This window comes from Podarcis filfolensis, assembly GCF_964270895.1.
Source record: "Podarcis filfolensis genome assembly, chromosome: 16".
Taxonomy (NCBI): Eukaryota; Metazoa; Chordata; class Lepidosauria; order Squamata; family Lacertidae; genus Podarcis; species Podarcis filfolensis.
The window spans coordinates 18,487,326-18,510,387 of record NC_139620.1 but is presented as its reverse complement, the minus strand read 5'-3'; the positions used below and the strand labels follow the sequence as shown (position 1 = coordinate 18,510,387).

Sequence of the window (23,062 nt, the reverse complement as noted above, 5' to 3'; positions counted from 1 at the left end):
TGAGTTTGTAGGGACTATATGTATAATATGTATATTTGTGTTGTTTGTTGTTATGTGTATTTGTGTTATTTATTTGAACTTTTTGAATAAATTTTTTTTTAAAAAAAGAAACTGAAAGAAATGGATTTTGACTGATTTGCCCATCCCTCCCAACACCTGAGCTCTTCTCTCTTGCCCCGTAGCTGTTGCTGAGGTTCCCAAGAGCCCATTTGGTGCTGTTCCCAGTGGCACCATTGCCCCCTTGGACAGCCTTCCACCTGCGGCAGAGCCAGCCCCTACCATCTCTGGGGCGGCACCCTTTGCAGTAAGTGGTGCAGAGTGTGCTGGGAGTGTGGGGCACGGAGGGGCAAGTGGTGTGTTACCAGGAGGAGCGACTGGCCCCTCAGGAGGCCCGGACACCCAGAACCAAGCTGCGGGGACTTTCTCAGAGTTGGCACAGGCAGGGGCTGAAGAAGAGAAGGAAGAGAAAGGACCCAAACTGCTCCAGGGACAGCTGGCGCCATTGGACGGCACAGAAGTTAGGTGAGTGCTGCTTTATCGGGAGACGGGGGAAGTTGAACATCTGGGACCTGTCGCAGAATTTGAAAGAAGGGGCATCTGTTTGGGTCTGAGCAAAGGGACAAGATGCGACATTGCATGCATTTCTCGTGGCTGCTTGTTTTTCTCTCTGTCTTAATAAACGTCACTGATAGAAGCTTCCTTTTGGGTGCAAATTTGGTGGGGTTGGGGTTTTTTGAAAAAAGAAAAATGGGACTGTGGAACAGAGGATGGGCTTAAATCCCCCTTCCGTGTGTTCAAAACGGTCCCAATCCTCTCCTTTCTGCTACAACTTCTATTGTTAAAAGGGGTGGGGGATGAATTTTATTTGAGATCCACATCTGTTTTGGCCCTGGGCTCTGTTCTTTGCTCTTGCTTTCATGCTGTCTCTCCCTCCACATCCACACCATAACATTCAAAGTACAGTGGTACCTCGGGTTAAGTACTTAATTCGTTCCGGAGGTCTGTTCTTAACCTGAAGCACCACTTTAGCCTATGGGGCCTCCTGCTGCCGCCACGCCGCCGGAGCACAATTTCTGTTCTCATCCTGAAGCAAAGTTCTTAACCTGAGGTATTATTTCTGGGTTAGCGGAGTCTGTAACCTGAAGCATATGTAACCTGAAGCATATGTAACCCGAGGTAACCCGTGGTACCGAGGTACCACTGTACTCTTATATCACTTTAACCGTCATGGCTTCCCCCAAAGGATCCTGGGAAGTGTAGTTAGTTAAGGGTGCTACTGAGAGCTATTAGGAGCCCTCCTCCTCCCCTCACAGAGCTAGAGTTTTCAGAATTGATCTTCTCTGAGGCTTCTAGCCCTGTGAGGGGCCCCCTGACAACTCTCAACACCCCAAACAAACTACAGTTCCCTGGATTATTATTATTTTGGGGGGAAGCCATGGTTGCTTAAAGCATTATCATAGCATTTTAAATGAATCATGCAGATGGGCCCCCCTTCATTGCTTCCTTCCTTCCTTTCTTTCTTTCTTTCTTTCTTTCTTTCTTTCTTTCACGCTCTCGTTGGACACAGGAAGTGCAGAATCCCTCGTGCTTTGTTGTCTGCCTGATCCGCTGAGGAAGGCGCCTCTATTTATTTTGGGCGGGCCTGAAATGCATGTGGTAGCAAAGGAGCAAAGTGAGACGGACAGCTGCGAGTTTTGCTTCTCCTTTCTTTGGGTGTGAAGGTGCTTGCCAGATATAGCTGCTTGTCCCTGCTACCCCACCCCCAAGGCTAGGAAGAAGTAAGACTGTTCCACTCACAGGAAGAAAAGAGAAGTTTGCTCGCAGGAGGAACGGGAAGTGAGAGGCCTCTCGGGGCAGGGAGGGGTTGGGGAGAGGGGAATTCGGCTGTTTAGAAGGACGAGGGTGGGGCTGGGAAGAAAGCAGGACAATGCACTGCCCCATTGCAAAAAATAGATTCCTACCTCCCCAGTACTGTTCTTTAAAACGAGTCTCGGCTACATGGCTTTGCTTAGGTGTGTGTGGGAGGGGGCAATTTCAAAGCCTCCATATACCAGTTGTTGGGAGTCTCAAGCTCAGGTCTTGCTTTCAGGCTTCCCATAGTGGTCATCTGGTTAGATTAGATCAAGGTTTCCCAAAGGGTTTCCAACAGTTGTGTTTTGGGGGTTTTTTGGACTACAATTCCCATCATCCCCGACCACTGGTCCTGCTAGCTGGGGGTGATGGGAGTTGTAGTCCAAAACCAGCTGGAGACCCAAGTTTGGGAAATCCTGGATTAGACAAATTTATGGAGAGTGAGGCTGTCTGTGGCCTCCAGGATCAGAGACAGGATGCCTCTAACACATCACTTGCTGGGAATCACAAGCAGGGAAAGTTGGTGTTGCGCTCTGGTCCAGCTTGCTGGTTTCCACTGGTCTCCTGCTTTGCCTCTGTAGGGAACTTTAAAACAACAGCAACAAAACCAAACCCCTTTTGTTGCGAAGGGTTCTGGGTTGTTGTGCAAGAGGGCAGTCAGTTGCTCTGATTCACTTTGTGGTAGCAGATTTTGCACGAGTTTCTCCTTTTCTTCTCGTAAGAAGAGCCTGGCTACTTGGTCAGACTAAAGGGCTACCTAGTGTCCAGCATCTGGTCAGATGTCCCAGTGAGAAGTCCAGTGCAGGGACCCCTCTCCAATGCTGCTCCTCAAAGAGCAATGCCACTTCTGATGCTGGAGGGCATATGTCGTCACCATGGCTAGTAGCCATCGATAGCTTTACCCTCCTCAAACTTGTCTAATCCCACTTTAAATATGCCTGTATGGGTGACCGTCACTGCATCTTGTTGCAGTGAGTTCCATAAATTTAGACTATTCCATAAGTTACCTATTTTATTTGCAGCATTTCTTTGCTGCTTCATAACGTAACGTCCTCTGGGCGCTTTGAAATAAACCTGTAGAAAGTATTTAATAACCTAAATGGATGGGCAGCATAATCCCTTGCATGGATCAGTGCTCAAATTATGGTTGGAGGAGGAGCTATAGGGTCCCATAATGACACCCACAAATCCCAACTCAGTCATATCATACCCCTCCCTTGTTAAGGAGGCGGGCAGCAAGTTCTCTTTATCTTCCTTCATATTTCAAACACTGGCAGGGGTGATCTAGAGCTAGCTTTGGGCAGGGGTCATCTGTAAAAGAACCTGAAGTTCTTATTATTCTTACTCTTATTCTTATTAAAACGTGTGTACCACCCTTCATCCATAGATCTCAGGGCGGTTCACAACAAAAACTTGCAATATAAAAAACACAAAACATATTAAAAATAAGAACAAAAACTCCCACAACACATTTTAAAGGGCATCCGATGTACTCGTTTGAGTGTGGCTTACAGTGCATAGATGGGTCCATTCTACACCATAGGAATGCTCTGAATTAAGAATGGGGAATTTTTGGCCTTCTAGACATTGTGGGTCTCCCAACTCCCATCTTTCCTTACCTTTGACTGTGTGGTCTGGGGCTGATGGGAGCTGGAGTCCAGCAACATCTGGAGGGTCCTTGGAATGAATAATTCCATTCACAAAGAACAGGGGTAGCCACTGGTCAGGAGCTGATGGAAGCTGTAGTGCAAAAACAGGAGGGCTGCAGGTTCCCTATCAGTGTTGGTGAGGTCATTTTTCTGACTTGCTTTTTCTGCCCTTGTCTCTCCTGTTTCCCCACCATGCCTGTCTTTTCCATTTCTCTCTGGACTTTTGCACTGTCCTGTACCATTTCCCAATGCTTGCTTCTGCTAACCTGCAAAAAACAAACAGGGCTGCTGTTGCCCAGGGTCAGTCTAGAAGGCAGCAGTGTTGGGGATGCAATGGTTGTTGTTTTTTGCATGCATGCACATGCAGGCAGTGAAGTGGGTCTCAGAGCAGAGATGGAGAGCTAGGATCCCAAGGGAGAATGCTGGCAGGAAAACAAAAGGCTGAGGCTGGGAGACAGTGATGGCTCCATCCCAACTCTCACCCAGGAAGGGGTTTGAACTTTTTGTGGCTGAAGTAAGATGTGTTGTCCTTTTGGGGCCAATTTCTCAGGATTTGCCTTTCTTGCTTGTTTCCAGGCCTGGCGATATCTGGAAACCCAGAGAGCAGAACCCTCTTCCTGTGCCGCAGAGGAGGAAGAAGAGCCCCCTCAGGGGACCTCCAGGCCCCACAGATTCCCCTCTCTCGCCTCCGTTGGCACCTGAGGCCCCCCCTGTGCGGAAACGCAGGCTGGAGAAGATGCCGCTGTCCCCAGAGTCTCCAAGCCCCTTGGCAGAGGTGGCCACACCTTTGGTGGAGGACAGCTCCAACCCCCTCAGCGTGCCCTGTGTCCCAGATAGCCCGCCTAGGGAAAGACTAGGCCGCAGGAGCCTGACAGAAAGACCCTCCTCTCCCACCCATGGTTCAGTGGTGATGTATTTTGCAGAAGACTCAGCCCTCGCTGAACACAGGCCCCTCCTAGTCACCGACGACGCAGAGTCCATGGGGTCGTCTTCGGATGCTGCCTTCATGGCCTTGTCTCCCCTCATGGGGCCTTCCCCCATGGCTGCTTTTTTTGGAGAAGCAGCGACTAGCGCAGCAAGAGATCCATCCCTGTTAGCAGTTGCTCCTGTCTCGCCTGGTGGGGGTAGCGCTGTGGTGAAGATGGAGCGATGGGGAGGGGGGACATGGACTCCTGGAGATGGCAGCCTGTCTGATGTAACCCCGTTTGGCCCAGCAAGGAGTGGGGTGGAGGAGGAGGAGGGGGTTGCTTTCAAAGGAGAGCTTTCTGATGGCGAGCTGGGCTGTGCAGTGGAAAAGATGCCCCCTTTGGAACTGGAGAGGGAGCAGATTGAGGCTGAAACCAGCCAGGAGGCATGTGAATCTGTTTCTGTCGAGGAGGCTCCTAAACAGGAGGAAAGTTGGATAGGGGACAAAACAGAGATGGGCTGTTGCCAAGTGTCTGAGGGGCTTGAAGGCCCTAGCCCACCAATAAGCCTTTCCCCAGAAGCGCACCTGCAGCAGGTGGAATTTGTGCCAGCGGAAGATTTGGCTGGGGTGGGTGGCAGTGGCCTTCAAACCTTGCCAGACTCACCACTGTCTCCTGCAAGGGAGGGCAGGGAAGAGGTGAGCATGGCAGAGATGCCCATCCCGGTCCTCACTTCCCCACCCAGTCCTGAGAGGAGTAGGGATGTGGGTGACAAAATGGCAGCTGCTGAGAGCAGTCTCCAAAGCCCGCCGGAAGGCTCTGCGTTTTCAGGACCGGAGGAAGGAGAGGCAGGTGATGGGAGGAATGCTGAGGGGAGAAGAGCTTCCAGAGGGACTTCTCAGGAGGAGGCGGCAGAAGAGGAAGCTGCTCAAGTGGAAGGTATGGCTTCTGAGGATGGAGAAGAGCAGTGCAAAGAAGAACATGGCAGAGAGGAAGGGCCAGAAGGTGTTCTGGAGACGGCAGCAGCAGCGGAGTCGCACAAGCCAGATGGGGACAGTAGGAGTGAGGCGTCGGGCCTGGAATTTCCAGAGAGCAGTGCCCCCAGCTTAAATGGGGCAGGGATGGGCCAAGAATGGCTGAACTGCTGCAGTCCGTCAGACAGCGGAGACGTCAAGGCAGAAAAAGCATCCAGCACAGAGGCAGATAATTTGCCACTGGGGAACAAAGAGCAAGCGGTAGTCTCGACTGAAGCTCCTCTCCCCCCAAGTCCTCCATCACCTCAGGGCCCTGCCTTACCTCTCCCAGCTCCCCGCTCCCTCAAGGAGAGGAGTGCCCGGTCCAGCCAGGAAACTCTGGCACCAGTCCCCCCACCCCGTGGCACAGCAACAGACCTTGGAGCTCAAGGCGAATCCCAGGTACAGAAGGCCGCGCCATGCCATCCTCCTTACTGTCGACAACCCATGGCCAATTCTCTCCCCTGCTTTCTCAATGTGCAGCTAACTCTGGTTTTGTTGTGGGACACTCCCTGCTTTGTATATAAGGAAGTGGTGATAGGAGGGCCGAGGTCAGAGCATGGTGGTTGGAGCCTTGTTGTAAGATAACTTGAAACTATGGGATCCCAGAACCTTATTCCTTTTAAATGTGTTTGATTCTGGAGCAGTGAGTGTTGAACCTTACCAGTTAAACTGGGTGCGGGATTTGGAGCAGGAAGGGTGCTGCTGAGACAGAAGAGGCAGAGCTCATGATGGCTCCTAATTTCCTCCAGTGGGGAGGGGTGGCAGGAATACAGTGTAGAGCAGAAGACCTACAGAGACCCAGCTGGGGCTCCCAGCGATCATAGCATGCTGCAGAGGGACAGGTGAAGCAGCGTTCCCCATGGCCACTGCCCATGGGCAGCTTCAGGGATATTTGCTGGTTTGTTGCTTGCATCCCGGCCTATATAGAAAGCTGCCTTATACCAAGTCAGACCCTTGGCCCATCAAGCTCAGTGTTGTCTCTGCAATGACCGGCAGCAGCTCTCCCAAGATTTCAGGCAAGCAGGAATTTCTCCCAGCCCTATCTAGATATGCCGGGGATTGAAACATGGACCTTCTGCATGCAAAGCAGAAAGCTACAGCCATCCTGCATGTATATACGTGTGTGTGTGTGTGCTTCTGTCTTTGTGTCTCTGTGTTGGTTCCAACAAGCTCAGTAGAGCAGATTGGCCAACAGTACCATATCCCACGCATGGCAGTACACAATAGTGTGCAGGAAAGAGTAACAATAGTAGGCAGAAAAACAATAGAATTCATTTTTTTAAATGCTCGATGCATCCCAAAGGCAAATGGAAAGGTCCTTTACCTGGTGCTTCAATGTGGGGAGCATCTGAGTGTTATTTGAAAGGGAGTTAGGGAGTTCCATGATGTGTGTGTGTGTGTGTGTGTGTGTGTGTGTGTGTGTGTGTGAGAGAGAGAGAGAGAGAATGAATGAATGAATGAATGAATGGCTGAATGGCTGTGTTGCTGTCCACCCAGCAGAAGCTAACGCTGGGACAATGAGCTGAGCATCTTGAGCAGACCTTAATAGTTGTATATCCATCTTAACCCTTGTGCATGAACAAGCATACTGAAATGCTGATAGACCCAATTAGCAGTGGCTGGATGGCATGCAAGCACGATCTTCACTGCTACTTTCCCCAGGCATTGTCGCTCCCACCAGCCTCGGCCAATGTGGCTGACAGCCAAGAACGATGGGAGTTGTGGCCCAGCAACACCCCACCCGTGACCTAGAAAGTTTTGCCACAATTGTGGGTGCAGGGAGGGAGCTATCAGTGTCCCTTCACCCAGACCCATGACCAGTTTCTCCCCTCCCCTCCCCCACCCTTTTTAGGTTGACTCCCCCACCAGCCCATCGCTTGTGAGTTCCAGCCAGTCCTTGCTGGAGTGGTGTCAGGAAGTGACGGCAGGCTCCCGGGGCGTCCGCATCACCAACTTCACCACGTCTTGGCGCAATGGGCTGGCGTTCTGTGCCATCCTCCATCACTTCCACCCAGAGAAGATGTGAGTTGTTGTCTTGCGTGCAGAGCTCCTGTTCTGATGGGAGTCCATGGTGGCGGCTGCATGGCTGTTTCACTGTGGCAGAGAACTGACACATAAGGGAGCTGTCCTGATGGCAGACCCAAAGGTCTAGTGTCCTGCCTGTGGCTCTTACAGTTAACCTAGTTAAAGAATGTTGTCTGGATTCATTATCTCTTCTAGAAGATCAGTGTAGTAGAAGTGGCCTGCCTTCTATCAAGTCACACCATTGGTCCAGCTAGTTCTGTAATGCGTAGACTTTCTGTAGCAGGAAAATGTCCCAACCCTACTTGGAGACGCCAGGGATGGAACCTGGGACCTCCTCCATTGAAAGCCCCTGAACTATGGGCCTTTCCCATTGAATTTATGTGCATTTGCATGTTCCAGAAACCTCAACAAATCTGCCTTTGAGGAGATACTGCAGGAAATGTGAAGAACTTGAGAATCTGCCTTAGAATCATAGAACTATAGAAGGGTCGTCTAGTCTTGCAAAGCTAGGCTTGCAGGGCACCATGAATGCACCCCTCAAAGCCAGCCAGCCAATGGGTAGGGGTTGCTCCAGTGGTGCAAAAGGCTTTGTTGGAAGGAGGAGAGCCCCCTGTGAATGGGGTGGGGAGGAGGGTGTCTACTGGCCTGAGCAATGAAACATCCAGAAGCATAGGGATAGACAAGAGATCAAGGCACCCGGGGATAGACTGTTTTAAGCAGAGGTAACGAGAAAAGGTTGGGGGTCATTGTGGCAGTAGGGCCAAGTACGGACAGTGGTGGTGGTGGTGATAGAAAGTTTTGGGGTCCCAGGTGATCCAGGTCAAAGCCTGCTCACAGACTTTATGCTTCTCCTCCCTTCCCACCTTCAGCAATTACGAAGCCCTGGACCCGCTTGATATCAAAGAGAACAATAAACTGGTGAGTCTGTAGCTCCAGCTTTCCTTGAGCCAGAAGAAATTGGGCCAGGCTGTTGCTTGGACATGCTTTAGAGGGACACCTTTAACATAGTGAGGTCCCAAGGCCTTGTTGGGGAGAGGTTCGCATCCTTAGCTGAGCTATTGAGTTTCTGGATGGCCTTAAGTCAAAGTTACTCTAGGCTGACTACCTCACAGGGTTGTTCTGGGGATAAATAATTCAGAAAACTCTGGGGTGGCCCAGAGTGGACAAAACAGGTGCAGGAGGCCTCTGTTTCTCTCAGCCCTCCCACATGTAAAACGAGTAATAGTGTCAAGTAGAGTGTTGGCAGGTTGGATTAAAATCCCCACTCAGCCCTGAAGCTCACTAGTGACCTTGGGCCAGTCACTTACTCTCAGCCTACCTCACAGAATTGTTGTGAGGATGAAATGGGGAGAACTATATATGCCACCTTGAGCTCATTGGAGGAAAGGTGGGGTAGATAGATAGATAGATATGCATAAAAGTTTTTTTAGCCCTTGTAAAATGCAGTAGGGGAGGAGGAGAAGAACATGATAATAAATAAAACCCTGCTGTGGAAAAAGCCCTTTGGTTGGGAAAAGGCTTTAACAGGCTCTTTGAGTTCCTCTCTCTTTCTCTCCTTCCGTAATCAGGCCTTTGATGGCTTTGCCTCACTGGGGATCTCCCGGGTGATGGACCCTGCCGACATGGTTTTCCTGGCTGTGCCCGACCGGCTAATCGTCATGACATACCTGTGCCAAATCCGGGCTTTTTTCACCGGGCAAGAGCTGAACGTGGTGCAGTTTGCCGCCAACAGCAACCAGACCACCTACAAGGTGGGCAAATTCGACACGGACTCGTCTGGCTCCATTGATCCCGTCGACTTCTACTCCCAGCACCTCCACGTTGCCGCCTCCCAGACAGAGCAGCCCGGTGGGTCGGGCGCAGAGGGCTCTGGGGTGGCAAAGGCATCCAGCACCATGCCAGAGGAAGGCCAGAAGCCAAAGTTGGAGGATGCTGCCCCCGAGCATTCTCAGAGCAAGGAGAAGGCAGATGCTGCAAAGGATTCTGGGAAGGCAGCTGTGACAGAGGACAAGGTGACGGAAGCCAACAGTGCTGAGCCGCTACAGCCTGTGGAACTAGATCGGGCCCATGAGGCAGTGAACATGGTGGAAGCTGACAAGAAGGGAATTGTCAATGGTGCAGCCGTCAAGCCAGCCGACGAAGCCACACCGGAGCCCCTCAGAACTGTGGACTGTAAAGCTGAGGGTGCGAATTCTGATGAGAAGGCTGTGGCTGAGAGTACTGCAGACACACAGTCTCTTCCCACTAAGGCGGAGGCCTCCCAATCTGATGGGAACACACTTGTTAATGGCACTGCAGCCGATTCAGCCATGGAACGTGGGGCCAGTTTTCAGGCCCAAGTGGATTCTAGGACTGAGGCCCCGACGCCTGGTGCACAAACTGTGGCTAATGGCACTGAAGCCAGTCAAAACCCTGAACGGCAGGAAGAGGTCTCTGCCCTGAGCGACACTGAGACTGCTGCCTCAAAGCCCGATGGGAAGCTGCTGGCCAATGGGGCTACTCTCGCTCAGGGTGCGGAAGCAGAGGCTTCAGGGACAGAAGCCGCAAGGCCTGAGGGGAAGCCACCCACCAGCAATGGGGAGAAGCTGGTTCCCCCTCCGCGGCTGAAGCGGATTGCATCGCGGGGCAGCATCGAACGCCCCTTGCAGCGTGCTCTCTCCACAGGGAGCCAAGGCCCAGTAGCCCCTCCACGCTCCCATGCTGCCAAGTCCACCTTCGCCCATGTGCGGGATGCAGATCTGGTGAAGAAGCGGCGCTCACGGCTCAAGAGCGAGTCCTTGTCGATGGACGAAGGGGAGCCGGGGAGCCCGGTTGAGGACCCTGCCAGGCGCCTGGCCATGGTGAGTGGAGCTCCCAGGGAGACACAGAACAAGCTTGCTTGGGCATGTTGCCGGGTTAATGTTGCATGGCCGCTTTTTTATCATTGCACTTCTGGTTTTGCTAACCCCTTGCCCTGCTGAACTAAGAGCTTTTATAGCATGGAATGCTTGATCTAGGAGGGTCTAACCTAGGCCTGGCTTTGGCCCTGCAACTGCTTCGGATCCAAGCTTTTGGCCTTGAAAAACGTGCTGCTGTGGAGAGAGTGCTGCTGGGCATGTGCAGAGTTGCATTTCTATCAGCACAGCCACAGATACCTATTTGGCTTCCAGGCAGCATTGAACTCTGGCACTGGTCTCCTGCTTTTGAAATTTGGTGGTTGGGTTTGATGGACAGGTTTCGAGAACTGGGCCTTTTTGGCTGCCTTTTGTAACAGCTGCCCTCCTCTTGGAACACTGCTTGGATTTCGTGAATCAAACTGGGTGCATTGGTGGTGTGGTGCTGTCCCGTGTCTTGGAAGTTTAGCTGCACAGCCTTTGATTCCTTCTAACCCTGGTATTAGGGACCTTGTGGCCCTCCAAATGTTCTTAGATAGCAACTTGTGTCATCATTGGCTGTGCTGACTGGGGCAGATTGGAGTTGCAGTTAGGCAACAACTGGAAGAGCTGCAGGCCTCCCTGTTTCTGCCCTAACCTGATTTTCTGTTCTGTTTCTCATTGGCGAACGGGTTGTTCTGTGTGGTTTTTGCTCTGTCCACAGATGAACTAATAACAATTAGCTTAAAATTTTGTGTGCCTCTCACTTTTGAGTTGTCCTGGTGAACTACTAATCATTTTATTAATTAATAAAATAAAAACTTACTTCTCCGTACTTGGGGTATGTGTGCTTGTGCACGATATCCAGCCATTTTAGATGGCAAAGTGAATTGGGGAACTGTAGCTGTGTGAGGGGAATTGGAGTTTTCCTAATGACTCTCAGCATCCTTAACAAACTACAGCTCCCAGAATTCTTTGTGTGGAAGCCATGTCTGTTTAAAGTGGCAGTGCAGTACTTTAAATTTATGGTGCGAGTGTGGCCAGAATCCGTTTTAGCTATGTCTTGTGCAGGGTTGGCACTGGGGTTGGTATCATGATGCAGCTGCCAAGGCCTACACCCCTGCAGAGGGAAGACTGTCGATTCTCAGAGCCTTTTGGCCCAAAAGGAAAGGGGGTGGGGGGCCATCTTGATGGAAACCTGGAGCCAGCACTGATCTTCTGCTTCCCAAGTACGTGCCTTTTATGTGCACTGCTTCTATGCTTGGTTTGCTAATTTTAGTGCAGGCAGCTAGGCTGGATGCACCTGCTGCAGAATAGTCTGCTAGTAATGGGCTGTAGGTCATGTTTTCATCTCCAGTTCAAAAGATCAGGAAGGAGGTAATGGGAAATATACTCACCTCTGGCAGACACCCAGGAGAGCAGCTTCCCGTCAGAGCAGACAATATCAGGCCAGACGGATAAAGTCTGACCTCTTTCCTTTAATGCCTTCGTCACCTCTCTGCATTTGCAGCTGATCAGGGCAGCTGGCAACACCCCTTACTGGCTGGTTTCTGCTCAAGGCTTGCTCGCTTGCCAGCCATCTCCATGTTTCCATGTTCTTTTATGAATGTGCCATCGCATGGTGAAAGCATAAAGACCATAGATCTGTCTAGGCAAAAATTCTGACTGAAAACTTGCAATTTCTCACCTCCAGACATTGCATTAAAACAACTCCTGTCGGTCCCATCGCTGATGGCCAAGGTTTATGGAAATTGCAGTTCAGCAACGTCTGGAGGGCCAAAGGTTCCCCACCCTCTTAAGGCAATTCTAATCTGTTGTTTGTTTAAATCAGGCATTGGCAAACTCAGCCCTCCAGATGTTTTGGGACTACAATTCCCATCATCCCTGACCACTAGTCGTGCTAGCTAGGGATCATGGGAGTTGTAGTCCCAAAACATCTGAAGGGCCGAGGTTGCCTATGCCTGGTTTAAATGTATAAATTAAACACTTGCTCTGGTGCTCTGTAGCAGCTTGGGAGCCTCCAGATATCTTGGACTCAACACCTGCAAGGAGGGCTGGGGCAGATGGGAGTTGTAGTCCAAATCTTCTGGTGCACACCGGGTTTGGGAGGTTGGGGTGCCAACTCATGGTGCCTTCTAGTTGAGACTCCAGGTCTCATCAGCCTAGGCAACGTGGCACATGGCCGCAGGTGATGGGAGCTAGGCTCCCACAACATTGGGGGGGGAGGATGTAGCCTCTCCACATCTGTCTCCCGACTCTGTTCAACATTTTTCAAAGATGAAAGTTACATGACTCTGTTTGCTTTGCTGAGACCCATTTTCCTCTCTCTCTCTCTCTCTCTCTCTCTCTCTCTCTCTCTCTCTCCCTCCCTCTCCCAGGAGGATGTTAGCGATGGGGGCTCAAGACCCCGACCAAAGGTTCAGCGGCACCCAGGTGAGTTTGGATCCTTGCAGAGTTGGTAGGCCGGAACTAAAGAGGTGGGCAGCTTGCTTTTTCCTCCATCTCCCAAATGTCTCTGAAGGGTCCCCTGCATAAGCAGGTGCTCTGGTCTGAATACCCCTTCTATCTACCCCAGCCCCACAAAAAAACTTGTAATTAGCTCAGACTGGTTATCTTTGCCTCTCTTCTTCACAGCCCCTTCAACTGCTACCTCCCAGGAACTGCCCCAGGACAGCAGCCTGAAGATCAGCACCAATGAAGAAGAGATTCTGGTAAGATAATGGGAACAATTGGGCCTCATGAGCTTAGAATCGCTTTTGGAGCAAGATCTGATTTAAAACGAAACTGCCTCATTTGAAAGCAGCCTTTCTCTGATTAGCAGCTGCTTCAGTTGGTAAAAAAGGTGCACCAGAAAAAGGAAGCTAGTCCTCTAACACCACAGCTTTTATAAAATACACATTCCCCCCGCCAAAAAAAAGAGGAGACTTTAATCCTAAAATCTGATCCATCTCTGCCCTCATAGGTGTCCCTTTTTGCCTGGCTGGGGGCTCTTTAACAACGGCATGAAAAGCGTGAATAAATGGAGACTGTTTGAAGCTATTATTAACCATTTAGCTAAACATAACTAAATGGAGCCTCCATGTCCTAAGGCAATCTACCTCTGATTTCCCAGATTATGGGGACAAACCGTAGTCAAAATTCAGCTCCTTCTGTCCATGAGCTTCTCAGAAACATTGGGCTGACTACTGCTGATGATAAGTGTCCTGATCTAGATAAAACTTTGGTTTAACTCACCAGAGCGGTCCTCCAGTAATAGGAGATGAGCAACATATATTAGACTAGGTTCTTCTTAGCTGCAGTTGTGTTGGGCAGCTCATTCAGAATCCCAAGAAACTTGGCTTTAACACTTGATAAGTTTCTAGCTCTTAAGGAAGGTGTCCAAGAGCACAAGTCCCCGCAGGAAATTGCTTGGCCTTAGGCCCTTAGGGGAACCACATGACTGCTGTGCTGCATAGGAAGCCGTTTCAGTTCCTACCCAGACCAGCCATGTTCATAGCGAGTGAGTCATCCAAGTTCCTTTATTGGAAACAGAAACCTCAAAATGCCCCATATTTGCCTAAAGATGCTGATGTGTTGGGGACATTGCCACCATCTTATGAGGAGGGTTTTTTCCCAGGGGGAGTGGAGACCTTGCTGGGTGGGTGGGTGGCAGCAGAGTTTGGCATCGTGGCACATACAGGCAGCCCCAGGTGGCATATGGCTCTTAGCCAACTTCCATGCCTCCAAGGGGCCTCTTCCCTGCTAATTGGTGCTGGAAGCAGACCAATTGCCTGCCTCCCCCAACCCTCACCAGTTATGGGTGACTATTGTCTACAATGGTTGCATTCTCCCTCCACTGTCGGAGGCAGTTGCTGGGAGTCTCAGGTGGAGAGGAGAGAGCTTTTGCACTCATGTCCTGCTTGCAGACTTCCCATAAGCATCTGGAGAATGCTGTGAGATCAAGTTGCTGGACTAGGGCCACATTCTCACCATATACTTAAAGTGCAATGATACCACGTTAAACAGGAATGGCTTCCCCTAGAGAATCCTGGGAGCTGTAGTTGGTTAAGGGTGCTGAGAGATGTCGGGAGACCCCTATTCCTCTCCTAGAGCTAGAGTTGCCAGGATGGTTTAACACTCAATGTCTCTTCATGGGGCCTCCCATCCGATGTCAAAAGAGATAGTTATGCGACTTTTGATACTTGAAGGCATCCCTGTATCGAGACACTTTTAACGTGAGATGTTCTGTTCTGTGATTGTAGTTGTTGCTGCTACTGTGTTTTTGTATACCCTGTTGGAAGCTGCCCCAGAGTGGCTGGGGCAACCAAATCACATGGGTGGGATACAAAAATTACATTTGCTCTGTTAGGGTTCTCCTAACAACTTTCAGGCCACTGAACAAACCACAGTTACCATAATTTTTAGGGAGAAGGTATGACTGTTTTAAAGTGGAATCATAGGGCTTTAAATGTAGGGTATACATGTGGTCTAGATGAGCCTGTTACTTAATCTTGCAAACTTGCTCTTGCATTCTTCTGGTTGCCTCTGGTGTGGGGGAAAATCAATTGCTAATTTCAGGAGCTGGGCTTGTGTGAAATGGCCGTTTAGTTTTAAGATAGCAATTGTTGTTGGTTGGTTGTTCATTACCTGCCACTCATAGCTGTTCTAGAAAGCATATGAGTAACCCAGGAGAGATTTGGGTAGCTAATTTTACTAACCGTGGGATGGGGCTTGTTTTCTAGGTAGTTCGTGGTCTCTCCTTTCTTTCTGCGTGTTACAAGAGAAGCGCCTCGTAACCTAGAGGCAAATCTCATGCTTTGCATGCAGAAGGTCACAGATTTAATCCTTGACATTTGAAGGATCTCAGGTTGCAGAGCTGCGAGAGATGCTACCAGTCAAAAGTAACTAATACTGGGCTTGATTGATCAATGGCTTGCTTTCCTACAAGGCTGCTTCATCTGTTGCTCATAATCAGGGCCTTGCAGAGCCAGGCAGAGGCCCAGGCCAGGTAGATAATGTGCCCCCCCCTTTTTTTACTCTGGGTATAGCTGAAGTCTTATAAATAAGTATATAAATAATTTTCATAAAAGTTATACTGACAAATAATTTTATTTCAAGGCTTGAACCCTCCGCGTTCGCCCCAGTGCATCCCCTGGGATTGTGAATATGCTGACCAAGGCCCCCTTTGGAATCGGAGACCCGGGCCAAGTGGCCCATATGGCCCCCCCCCCCTCTTTCTGGGCCTGCTCATAATGTGCTTTACTGTTCCTTCTTTTGAAAATGTCCAAAGCCTGCAAAGCCTCTCCTCAAAGAACATAAGAAGAGTCTGCGGGACCAGGCCAGTGCTCCAACTAGTTCAGTATCCTGTTCTCACAGTGGCCAGCCAGTTGCAGGACCCGAGCATGAGAGCCCTCTCCCCTGCTGTGGTGTCCAGCAACTGGCATAGCTGCCTTTAACAGCGGGGACCGAGAACAGCCACCTTGGCTATAATAGCCATTGATAGCCTTCTCCCCCATGAATTTGTCCCCCATGAATCTTCTCTTGTTTTTTAAATACGGTAGTTTTTTTTAAAAAAATCTTGTGTTACAAAACAGACAAGGAATATAGCATCTTCTTTTTTGATTCATTGAGTCTTAACACCATCTGCCTAAATAGTTCTGCACCGACAGAAAAGTAGATTTTTCAATGAGAATAAGTTGCACCTTCTTCATTTTTCTACAGCTCCTTTAAATTGGCAAAGCACTGAACAGCCTTTGCGTGGGGTTTTTTTTCTGCACACAGCCACCCTGTGAGGCTGGCCACTGTTCCAGTTTTAGATTGGGCACCTGAGGCTGAACCGGAATGCAAACTTGCCCAAAGCCACCCAGTGGCAGAGGTGGGACTTTTAACAACCAGATCTCCCAGATCTGAAAGTCATACTCTCACCACTAGGAAGCAGATTGGGATAATCTGCAGGTAAAAAAGCGAGTTTGAATGTCCTCTTGTATATTGGGTCCTGTTTTCGTCTCTAGCAAGGCGTTTTTGCTTTCTGAGATATCATTTCTGTAGGCAGCAGTCTAGCTTTTCGCTGCCCAATTCCATGCCCCAGGGTGGCATTCACATCCCCCATCCCAGGACAGACACCACCTCTAATGACTGCTGTGGTTTCACCCTAGAGATTCCAAGACACCAGCCAGTATGTAGTTGCTGAACTCCGGGCTTTGGAGAATGAACAGCGGCAAATTGATGGGCGAGCAGCTGTGGTGGAGAAGGACCTGCGGGGCCTTATGGAATCAGGTAGGAAAACTGGAGACGGGAGCCACAGCTCAGTGGGTAGAGCATCTGTCTTGCATGCAGAAGTTCGCAGGTTCTGTTCTTGGCATTGCCAGGTAGGGCTGGGAAAGACCCCTGCCTGAAACTCTGGAGAGGGGGCAACCTGATGGGCGAGAGTGAGCAAGCCTGCAGAGACCTTTCCTGCATTTTGCTGCCTCTGTGCTGAGTGCACAATTCTTGCCCGTGCAAAGTACATTCCTGTGATGGGGAGGAAGGTGGGAGGGGGAGGGGTAAAGCCTCCCCTTCCTGGGCACACCCTTCCTGGGTATCTAAATGTCCCTGCTCACCCCAGGCCCCACCCACAGATGTCCAGTGACATGCAACACCCCTACAAGCCCATCAAACACTCATCCAACCTCACATGTGGCCAGTGCTGGATTTACGTATAAGCTAAACAAGCTATAGCTTAGGGCCCCACTCTCTTGGGGGCCCCAAAATAAAATTAAAGGGGGGAAAACTGGATGTAGATTTCCAAAATATAAGATAAAAACAAATAAAATAAAACCTACATACAGCAACAGTGGCAAATGGCTTTAGATACCTATTAGGTCCATAAATGACCATATAGCATATATTCAACACAAAAAACAGCAACAATTTGTTGTTGACCAAGCACAGCTGGACATATAAAGGGCCCCATTACCTTCAGTAGCTTAGGGCCTCATCAAACCTAAATCCAGCCCTGCGTGTGGCCCTCGGGCAGGGACTCATTTTCAGCATTGATCGGTGCTGACAGCAAGTCCCTCTAGCACAGCCACGAAAGTGGGCTTGCTATCAGCGCTGATCGGTACTGAAAATGAAGCCCTTTGAAAGTGAAACACTTGCAAGTCCCGCTTAGCACTGAACAGTTGGCAGCACACTGATTTTTCCTGTGCACCCTACACATCTTTTTGCACCCTACACATCTGATGTCACATATGGCTTTAAGGGTGGGGCAAGTTGCTCACAATTATAAAATCCTCAGCAGGAGGGACAAGTGTCCAGATGTTCCAGATGTTTGCATGTTGGGGAAGACAGGTCATCAGAGATCCTCACCCTACCTCTCTTCCCCTGACCTACTTCAGGTGCTGACAAACTGAGAGAGGAGGAGCTGATCCAGGAATGGTTCACACTGGTGAATAAAAAGAATGCCCTGATCCGACGGCAAGACCAGCTGCAATTGCTGTGAGTGCGGGAGGGGTGGGAGGTGGGAGGAGAAAATGGCAGCACTGAAGGGAGCAGGACTTCCTTATTCTCTGCTTGATGGAGCACACAGCATGATGGCTTGTTCATGTGATCCAAGGCCACGTCCACACCATATGTTTAAAGCACTTTAAACAGCCATGGCTTCCCGCAAAGAATCTTGGGAGTTGTAGTTTATTAAGGGTGCCAGGTGTCTTTGGTGCACCTCTGTTCCCCTCACAGAGCTACCATATTGGTTTTACAGCCAGTGTCTCTTTCCCAGGAACTCTGGGAATTGTAATTCTTAGCAGCTGCTGCTAAGAGGGATTACTGGTACTTTTTGGGTGTCTGAACGCAGCCTCTTCCTTTCTACTCCAGGATGGAAGAGCAAGACTTGGAGCGGCGATTTGAACTCCTGAGCCGTGAGCTGAGAGCCATGATGGCTATTGAAGGTGAAGACTTGAAAACCAGGGTGGAGGACTGGGAAAGGGGACCTGGAGGGAAAGGGGGCCTGCGAGGCTGTGTCAGTTCTTCTCTAGCAGGCCCAGTTTGCTGGGCTGTTGTGCCCCCTGGAACGTTTCCTGACTTGGGGATGTTGATGAAGAAGGCAGTATGGAGAGATAAAGGAAGTTTGGCGGCAGGGCAGGGTGGCAAAATGAAAGTTCTGTTTCAGTGTTCCTTTTTTCTTTTTTTAAAAAAAGTTTATTCTGCCATTTATTCTGTGCTTGGTTTTTATTCCAGAGTTTTGGTTTTCTCTACTGCTGTTTTCAAAATTGTTCTCTTCAGTCTTCAGATGTTTTAATCGTCCTACAGTGTGTGTGTTGCGTGCCCAGGTTTATTTGCGGTTTTTAACATATACATGTACATCTGTACGTGGCTTTGTGTATCTGTGGTTTGGAAGGTGGATCAGCCTTTCTTGCTATGCCTCTCCCCACTCCAGACTGGCTCAAAACAGAAGCTCAACAGCAGCGGGAGCAGCTCCTTCTGGAAGAGCTGGTGTCGCTGGTGAACCAGAGGGACGAGCTGGTGAGAGACCTGGACATCAAAGAGAGGATGTGAGTGGCTCATCTCTTCTTTGGAGTGTGAGGGAAGAGGAATGCTGGCAGTTAAAGCACAAGGGGGAAGCTACCTTCCTTCCCACCAGGGACGACAGATGTGTGAGAATGGAAGTTGGGGGTCCTCTGGTATAAGGACTTCTCTGGTGCCTGTTAATCCTCCTGTTTGCCGCCAAAAAGCCTCATTTCCCAAGCTTTCCTAGATTCTGGGCTCCTGATGCAAGGACCAGGTCTTCCTGAGCACTCAAGCAACAACAAAGGCACCAGTGCCTCTGCACATGTGCAGAGTACCTTTCCCCTTTGTAGCCACATTTCCTGATCCAGGAATGCATGAGCGTTGGAATTTTTCCTTTTTAGATATTAACCCTTTGGTCAGGATTTGGGGAAAGGGTTGTGGAGGGGGTGTTCGATGACAGTGATGACACATGGGGAGGAGACCTTTATAAATGGGAATACTGTGCAAACACATGCAGACACACACACACACACACACACACACACACACACACACACACACAAATCCCCATTTCATTTGGCTCCTTGTCCTTGAGGCTCAATATCTAACACTAAATTTTCTCTATTGTCCTTGCCATGTAGCTGCAGAGAGAAACTTGTATTGACAAGAAGAGTTAATATACAGCATTCTTAAAATATTGAGCATATTTTAAAGTATAGAAATGAGAATAGTAAGATAATAGGGGTGATGAGGTACCTGGATATCATGCCAACTTTTAGACTCTTTTCATTGAAGTAGGTTGGCTATTGTGTCAGCCTGTGCCCTGCCCTGCCCTACCCTGCCCCACCCCACCAGCAAACACTGATGTTCCCATCAAATGTAAACATTGGAGACCAGAGTTTGTTTCTGAATGGAACATCTAAAATAATTTGTTTTAAAAAATCAGGGTGGAGGATGAGAGGGTTTTACAAACTAGTAAGGACTGGAACCTTGATACTTCCATTGATTTCATGGAACCAATTCTCCTTTTGGTTTTGGTTTTCTTCGAAGCAGGTTGGAGGGGATAAATGTTGTTAGCGAGTGAAGGACAAACGTAATTCCACCCCTCTTGAAACTTCAAGTTCTTGCTCCCTTTCTAAAAACAAAACAAAACACTTGCCTCCCTAGGGAAACATGTCTTTTAAGGTGATGGTTGCCAGTTGAGGAGGGCTAATGTTCAGTTTGCTGATAAATGGAAGTGGTGCAACGATTAAAAGGTGTGATCCTCTCTGCATCACATTTGATCAGAAATGAGCATTCACTGTGTTCAGTGAATGCTGGAAACCACAGGTGGGAAGAGTCGCTGTTGCACTGAGGTCCTGCCTGTCGGTTTCCCATTTGGGGCATCTGATCGGCCACTGTGAGAACAGGATGGTAGACTAGATGGGCCATTGGCCAGCAGGGCTCTTGATAGGTACTTATGGGGGGGGGCTCAACCAGTTGTTGTCGGTGACGTGGCTCTACTTTCTACCCACTAATGCTGCTTTTCTGTTGTTGTTCTTCCCCATTTCCGCCTGCCCCCCTCCTACACCACTTTAGAGCTCTGGAAGAGGACGCCCGGTTGGAACGGGGACTACAGCAGAGACGCCACAAGCTCAGCCGCAAGGAGAAGTGCCGTGTCAGCTGAGATGGGCTGGTGCAACTTGCCTCTTCTCCCCGCACTCCCCCATACATGGGATGGCAGGAGGCACAACACATGATAGCACTTCTGCCACTCCAAAGGCAACCCCAGCCCTAAATCCCTACTAGCCATTGGGAGGGCCTCGCCTGCCATGCCACAGCCTTGCTGGAGCACGTCATTGCCCACAGTCCTCTGGGGGGGCCGCAGCTGCTTGACTGCTCATGCCAAAGAGGGGTGTGTGTGTGTGTGTGTTTGTTTGTTTGTTTTCCCCCACTGGGGCAAGGGAGATCGTCCAAACTCTTCTTTCTTTCTCTTACCCTATGTCCATGCCCTCCCCAGAGAAGATGCCACTTTTAAAGGGCAGTGCCCGTGTACCCTGGTTTACCTGGAGAGGGAAGAAATCAGCTTTTCAAATTCACACTCTCCAAATTTTAGGAACGATATTTATTTGTGTGTGTGTGTGTGTGTGTGTGTGTGTGTGATTTTTGTGTGCGTGCACATGCATGTGAGCTGCTCTTTAGGGTTTGAAAACGGGTGCCTCCTCCCCACCTTTGCCGTTTTTACAAAGTTTATTTGGCTCTATTATTATTATTTTTTAATGATCAATGTTTGTTGTTGGTCAATGGTACAAAAGCCACAAAGTGCCTTGAATACTCCTAAAGCCAGATGTGACAGTGGCCAACTTCCCTCTGCCCCCCCTCCAGTTTTGCACCTCCCCCTCAGCCCAGTCCCTCCCTGGTTATTTGCACTAAATTTGTACCAGAGTTTGAAATAAATACATCAAAAGACACAAGGTGCGTGAGGAAGGTAGTTTGTGGTGTGTTCGCAATACATGCTGGAAATCGCCTGCTGCTTTGTGGCCATTGGCTGAGCTTCCCTCCTGTCACAGAAAGTCTTTGAACACTTGCTGTGAGGTATAGCTATAGAACGTTGGTGAACAGTTCCCCTTCCGTGTGGCAACTGAGAGCTTGGCAGCAGTGGCGTAGCGTGGGTTGTCAGCACCCGGGGCAAGGCAAGTAATTTGCGCCCCCTAACCCGTGGATTTGCCCTAACCCCCAGATGTTGCGCCCGGTGCGGCCGACCCCCCCTGCACCCCCCACGCTATGCCACTGCTTGGCAGGGATATCAAAAGAACAGGAATTGCTGTATGCTGTTAGAACAGAGTAAGCAGGAAGGCCTAGGGCTTATCAGAACAAAGGCCTAAAGGTATGGCAGTATTGCACAAAGGTCTGAGGAACTACGATTCAAATCCCTAGTCGGTTGTGGAGCTTACTCTGTAACCTTGAGCCATTCAGCACCTTTTAGCTCAGAGGGTCACCAAAATATGCGACACTTTTGAGGTCCTCCTGTGGTACTCACAAAGCCTCTGAGCATACCACCCCCACTTAGTGCCCCCTTGGACATGAGGTTGTGAGGCTGGTTACCTTTTTCTCCCTTGAAAAGTACCTAGAGCTGAAGGAGGAAGTGGGGCTCCTTCCCACTTCCTTCTGAACTTTGGCATGTTTTTCAGAGCTTAGATTACTGGATATGCCTTTAACACAGATCCTTTGGGGAAAGTTAAGTTTGTTTGTATGCACTTACTCTGTAGGGGGAGGGGAAGTGAACAGAGGGGGCCCTTAACTTACTCCAAATGTGCCCACTGGACTAAAAAGGTCGGCATTCCCTGTTTTAGTGTAACAGAGTTGTCAAAAGGATGAAGAAAAATGTTTGGTGGGCAGGGAGACAGGAACCATGTGCACTACCTTGAGCTCCTTGGAGGAAAGACTGGATATAAAGGGAATTAGGTACATAAATGGGGATGCGGGTGGCGCTGTGGGCTAAACCACAGAGACTAGGACTTGCTGATCAGAAGGTTGGCGGTTCAAATCCCCGCAACGGGGTGAGCTCCCGTTGCTCAGCCCCTGCTCCTGCCAACCTAGCAGTTCGAAAGCATGTCAAAGTGCAAGTAGATAAATAGGTACCGCTCCGGCAGGAAGGTAAACGGCGTATCCGTGCACTGCTCTGGTTCGCCAGAAGCGGCTTAGTCATGCTGGCCACATGACCCGGAAGCTGTACGCCGGCTCCCTCGGCCAATAAAGCAAGATGAGCAACCCCAGAGTCGGTCACGACTGGACCTAATGGTCAGGGGTCCCTTTACCTTTACTAGGTACATAAATAAGCAGGAATCAGAGAAAATGGGGTAGAGAATACGGGAAAGAGGACAAGGGGCAATAGAGATGGCAGGGACGTTTATTTCTGGCATCATGCAGGCACTGGGTTGGGAAACAGCCCTTGACTAGGCAGGAGCAAAGACTTCTAGGAAGTGGGCTGTACCACCTCCAGTTTTCACTCCTGGCTTGTTACAATCAGTCAGCTTTTTTTCATTTGTCTAATCTCATCTTTGTGCTAATTGACTGTGTAAGCTGTATAAATAAGTGAGAACTCATTACTCTAACCCTCTTTCTCCTCTGCCAATGGATTGCGACCCTCACCGATTGCTGCAAGGGAACTGCCCTCCTGAAAGAGTCACACAGACTATTTATTTAACTGTGCTGCCCCCAAACCCAACATTCTCTGGGTGGTTTCCAAAATCACCACTCATTTATTTAGTTCTCCCACCCTTCCTCCCAAAGGACCTCAGGGTGGGGTAAAAATAATTTTT

The 23,062-nt window shown here is 49.7% G+C and overlaps 1 protein-coding gene across 5 annotated transcripts in view; it reads left to right on the top strand.

Moving 5' to 3' along the window:
* Positions 1-21,214, top strand: part of EHBP1L1 (EH domain binding protein 1 like 1) — a 42,410-nt gene extending 21,196 nt beyond the window's left edge. For 3 of the 5 annotated variants that reach the window (XM_083589689.1, XM_083589690.1, XM_083589691.1), the window contains 12 exons: positions 183-522; positions 4,077-5,820; positions 7,274-7,443; positions 8,316-8,364; positions 9,015-10,286; positions 12,677-12,731; positions 12,933-13,009; positions 16,433-16,553; positions 17,654-17,753; positions 18,129-18,202; positions 18,691-18,805; positions 20,340-21,214. In XM_083589689.1, the coding sequence (XP_083445815.1) occupies positions 183-522; positions 4,077-5,820; positions 7,274-7,443; positions 8,316-8,364; positions 9,015-10,286; positions 12,677-12,731; positions 12,933-13,009; positions 16,433-16,553; positions 17,654-17,753; positions 18,129-18,202; positions 18,691-18,805; positions 20,340-20,427 (4,205 nt within the window). In that variant the 3' untranslated portion in view covers positions 20,428-21,214. The remainder of the gene's footprint in view (positions 1-182; positions 523-4,076; positions 5,821-7,273; positions 7,444-8,315; positions 8,365-9,014; positions 10,287-12,676; positions 12,732-12,932; positions 13,010-16,432; positions 16,554-17,653; positions 17,754-18,128; positions 18,203-18,690; positions 18,806-20,339) is intronic. The other 2 variants (XM_083589692.1, XM_083589693.1) reach the window with 1 other exon arrangement.
* The last annotated feature ends 1,848 nt before the right edge of the window (positions 21,215-23,062 follow it).